Raw genomic sequence first — 4720 nt, forward strand, 5'->3', positions numbered from 1 at the left:
TTACATTAGTCATGAGTTTTGAAAGATTTGAGGTTGAACAAATGATGACTGAATTTTATTTTTTGTGTAAACATTTGCATAAACTCGATAGTTATTTTTTTTCTCCAGTTTGGTCAACACCTGAATGTTCGGTTATTACCAAGAATTATTAAAGTTTTTTTTTTTTTTTCATAAAATCAAAATCCTCAAATGACCAACTAATTAAGCTCAAATGATGAATGTTTGTTTGATATTTCGCTTCCATTATCAATCCAGTATAACCGTAATAAAAAAAATAATAATTAAAAGTAGAAATTATACTTAAATGTTCAAAAGGTGAGATCTAAAAAAAAAAAATCTCAAATGATAAATAAATGATCAAACCGAGCGATAAAGAACGGTGTTCGACAATAAAGTTTTAAAACGCTCTAACTGAACAGACCCCACCACAAACGACACAGTGGAACGATATCGTTGGAATAGCTTTTAGAGCGATTTTTTAACCATTTGATAAGCGATAAAAACATGGACAGCCAATTAAAATCTTACTATTTTAAAGCGCGCGCTGCTAGGCAGTGTTGCCAACTAATTTTCAGGGGAAGTTGCTAAAGGAAGGTTGATTTGTTGCTAAAAGTTGCTAAATGATGTTACGATGACATTGCGTGATGACGTCATTACGTAGTCACGATGCAAAATTGTGTCAAATCTCAGCAAAAACATATATATTTTATATATGTTAATTTAGATGTGTTCGTAGCAATATAAATGCATAATATAATAATAAAATATAAATAAATTTTTTTAAATCCATTCAATTATCGAAAACGTACACATTTTTGAACGATTACAATTTAAGTTTTATACTTTAAAGCAGTTTATTAGTAGTTCTAGGTTCACAGAACGTAAATCAAGCGCGCGCGTTGCTTACGTAAACAGAAATGTATCATCCGTTGGTGTGGACGCTAATATAGTTATTGTTCTTGGTGTGAAAATAACAAGGCTCTGTATCTGGATAATGTATAGCCTTAATTTTATTTGTCAGGATCACGTATTCACAAAAAGTGGCACTTAAGAAAAATGTTTGAAATTCGCCTACCGTTTCAGGGCTGGAGAACTTGCTGGAAATGTGGAATGTAATGAGATTCTCGCCGACAATGATGTAAGAAACACCATAACCGTCATCAGCAACCTGTATATAAAGAGTTTTGAATCAACAATGTTCAAATATCAGGTTTATTATTTACTAAACTTGTTGCAATGACACGTTGTGTACTGTAGGGGGAGTGAGTGAGACTCACAGGCCCAAAGCCGCCTCCTGCTCCCACATATTTGGGAAACTTCTGAGTGTCGATGAGATTGAGCTGCTGTTGAGGGGTCTGACTGGTGGAGAGGCGCCAGGGCTCTGACAAAACCTATCAAAACAAGGTGTCTGAGACTTAAGCTAAATTAAACAGGTATGTCACGTTTTATACTCAAGACACAGACTTGTACACACCTGTTTGAGGAAGGGTGAGTCAATGCCCATTACTTTGGACACAATGTAGAGGCAGAAGAGATGGCGGTCGATCCCAGCTCCAGTCATGGCCAGACGGTACATGTTCTGATGTTTATCTGCAGCTTTCTTGAAGAGCGCTAACCTTTGCTCATTCTGGTAAACAAGCAAAAGTCAGACAAGTTAATATAATTTTCAAAAAAGTTTAAAATAATGAATACAAATTTTCAAAGCTTATACTGTTGCTTAAGTGCTGATGTTCCACTGGATATTTAAACAGTGGTCTTGAAAAATACTGAAATCTTTTATTGTCGATGCAGCATTATGCTAATTGCAAAAACAAAAGTTTTCAGTTACCAACTTTTAAAATAGTGCTATGACTCCTGGGTTGGGTGTGTATATATTGCTCTCACCGTGGTACTTTCATCCTCCATTGCTTTTACAAAAGCCGTGGACTCGCAGGTGCATGAGCGCACGGTTTCCGTCCGGCCCTCGCGGAACATGCGCGTCATGGATGATTCGTAAGTCAGACAGAATTCACCCTTGTCCTGCTCCAACAAACATCCTTCATTAAACGGTTTGTTCACAATATACAGACATTTTTGCAGAGGGATTATATGTACTGTAAATATGTGTGGCTTGTACCCTGTAATGAGCTAGTTGCAGTGCCAGCTGGATAAAAGCATCAGGACTTGTTCTGCATTTCTTTATCAGGCCCTTCCCAAACTCATTAAACAAGCAGTCGTGGAAATCCACATCGTCAGCAATTCCCTTTGCAATCATGTAAGAACCTTCAATAATCTCCTGGCACTGAGAAACATAAGGAACTTTAATCAGTTATCAATGTAGAAATGATCTTGCAGTTGTCAGAATGTACATAAAACACCCAATTAGAATTAGTTCTATTTTTTTTTATGTAAACCCATGTCAAACACTAAGATGTAAGGGTTCATTCATACTGCTTTTGGGATGTCCCACTGTAGTCTGGTAGGGGGTGCCAGGCTTTTGTTGATATCTCCTTTGCAATGTCCCTCCGCCGTATATCCAAGGTGGAAACAGTCTGTGGCTAAAACATACTTAACAGAAAGTTAAAATGTTTGTTAATTCTTACAGCATTAATTACATTATGCATATTTACAGTTATTATTATTCATTGTTTACCTCCCACATATGTCCTATGATAGGGGAGTCAGCCCATGAATGCTCAGTGTTGATGCCAGTTTTACCATTCTTGTAGACAATCAAAGTGAAGGATTTATCAAACCACCTGACAGGCGAGAGTGTTGTGTTTCAGTGTGTAGGTGTGCAACTGGTCATGGTCAACAAAAATAATTATCTGTTAATGAGACTTAAAAGTGCTACTTGCTGCGTTGTTATCATTAACTGAGAACAAAACAATTGATAAACATTTTCATTAACTGAAATAAAGCTGAAATAAAATAAAATATAAATATTAGATGAAATACTAGTGCCTAAAGAGCTAAAATTACTAAATCTTAAAGGGAAAATAAACTAAAACTAAATATAAATATTAAAAATAACAAAAACTAATAAAAATAACAAAAGCACATAATTACTAGGACATTAAAATTAAAGGTATAAATAAAAAAATTATAAATAATACTGGTTCTTACCTGTCATAACACTTTCCATGTAGTAGAGATTTGGCGTAGAGGTCTAGGGACCGTATGTTCTCTGGATCGTATCCATGTGCTTCATCATCCAGAGTCATAAAAAATGCAGCCGTTTCAATGGCCTCCAGAGACGCCCGGTTGACCCCCTCATTGAAGTACTTCAGACGGGCCCTGGCCCAGGGAACCCTGGATGTGAAGATTTCATTCAGCATTTATTCACACTCATTTTGTTCCAAACATGCATTTCTTTATTTTGTGGAACACAAAGCAAGATTTTGAAGAATTTTCCATTGATTCCATTGTATTTTTTGTCCATATATTGGAAGTCAATGGCAACTAAAATGGTTTGGTTTCCAACATTCTTCAAAATATCTTCTTATGGGTTCCACAGAAGAAAGTCATACTGTTCAAACTGTTTGAACACCCTCTTGAAGCCCCCTGGACCCCATTTTGGACCCCATTCTAGTACACAGTTGCAGGACTATTGTGAGCTCATCTTCACCTGTTCCCGGCAGTCAGTGAGGGGAGCTTGATCTCTCCAGGTTGAGGTTCAGACTTGTCATCCAGGATACGTTGAAACTGCAACTCAAGCTCTGAGGGCCAAAGATGGCGACCACCATAGTACAGCCACACCTTAAAGAAACGGCCTCGATGGTACACAACCAAGTGCTTCCTGTCCTTCAGATGCTGCACGAAATCTGAGCATGAACAAATCAGTGTGAGAAACCATCATGTCATGGTTTGAAATAAAAAGCCATGAAACTGTAAGCCTATCGTCAAGTAGTATATAAAGCTGAAAATATATGAAAAATGTCATTACCAGTCTCAATGCCAGGAATACGGGTGGTGTTGAACATCCTCTCGTACTGAAAAGAGCACATGGGGACAATCCCAAGAGCTCTCAGCTGACAAAGAGAGAACAGAGGGCATGATAGGAAATTTTTCTATATTTATATTTTTCATGGTAATTCAATGTTGTGGATGGAAAAACGCTTTTGTGTTTCTGTGTCAGTACCGGGGTAAGTTCTCCTCGCTCCAGCTTACGCCGATACTGCAGCATGGCATGGACTATGTTTGCTGCTCGTGAAGCCTGTCTGTGTGTAGGGATCACATAGAGCAAATCCTGGCAGATGGAAAAAGAGAAATGGATACAGACAGTTTTAATAAAGAAGAATATTAAAAAACAATAGCTATTAAAAAAGATTAAACATCTTAAATGTTTATGAGGGTCAACTGCTTTTTCTATAGTCAGTCAGCTGGTGGCGCCATTGCATCTGTTTTAAGTTTAGTTCTGTCATGACAACTCTCGGAGGGATTGGCATGGTAATGTACATGACATTGTTAATGTATTTGGTCTTGGCGGAATAGATCTGCTACGCTGCAGCTGCGGCAGATCAAGTACCGAGACTTGCTACTGCCAATACATCCACAACATGCTGCTGTGAGCATGTAAGAAATATTGCTGCTGCAAATATAACATACATGAAATAACCATGTGAACCGCATGTATTAATAATATATTAAAAAAATAAAAAATAAAAGTGACGTGACGTGTGGCAAAGTATGGTGACCCATACTTGGAATTAGTGCTCTGCATTTAACCCATTCAAGTGCG

At 37.4% G+C, this 4720-nt stretch overlaps 1 protein-coding gene across 3 annotated transcripts in view; it reads right to left on the bottom strand.

The window, feature by feature from the left end:
- Positions 1–892: 892 nt before the first annotated feature.
- The window catches only part of LOC107710383 (carnitine O-palmitoyltransferase 1, liver isoform-like), an 8108-nt gene continuing 4280 nt past the window's right edge, over positions 893–4720 (bottom strand). For 2 of the 3 annotated variants that reach the window (XM_016515140.1, XM_016515141.1), the window contains exons 7-17: positions 4121–4228; positions 3926–4010; positions 3608–3803; positions 3106–3291; positions 2633–2738; positions 2431–2547; positions 2117–2281; positions 1885–2019; positions 1475–1627; positions 1278–1391; positions 893–1168 (exon numbers count right to left, since the gene is read on the bottom strand). In XM_016515140.1, the coding sequence (XP_016370626.1) occupies positions 923–1168; positions 1278–1391; positions 1475–1627; positions 1885–2019; positions 2117–2281; positions 2431–2547; positions 2633–2738; positions 3106–3291; positions 3608–3803; positions 3926–4010; positions 4121–4228 (1611 nt within the window). In that variant the 3' untranslated portion in view covers positions 893–922. The remainder of the gene's footprint in view (positions 1169–1277; positions 1392–1474; positions 1628–1884; positions 2020–2116; positions 2282–2430; positions 2548–2632; positions 2739–3105; positions 3292–3607; positions 3804–3925; positions 4011–4120; positions 4229–4720) is intronic. The other variant, XM_016515142.1, reaches the window with a different exon arrangement.

The sequence above is a fragment of the Sinocyclocheilus rhinocerous genome, unplaced genomic scaffold (assembly GCF_001515625.1).
Source record: "Sinocyclocheilus rhinocerous isolate Xijiao unplaced genomic scaffold, SAMN03320098_v1.1 scaffold717, whole genome shotgun sequence".
NCBI lineage: Eukaryota > Metazoa > Chordata > Actinopteri > Cypriniformes > Cyprinidae > Sinocyclocheilus > Sinocyclocheilus rhinocerous.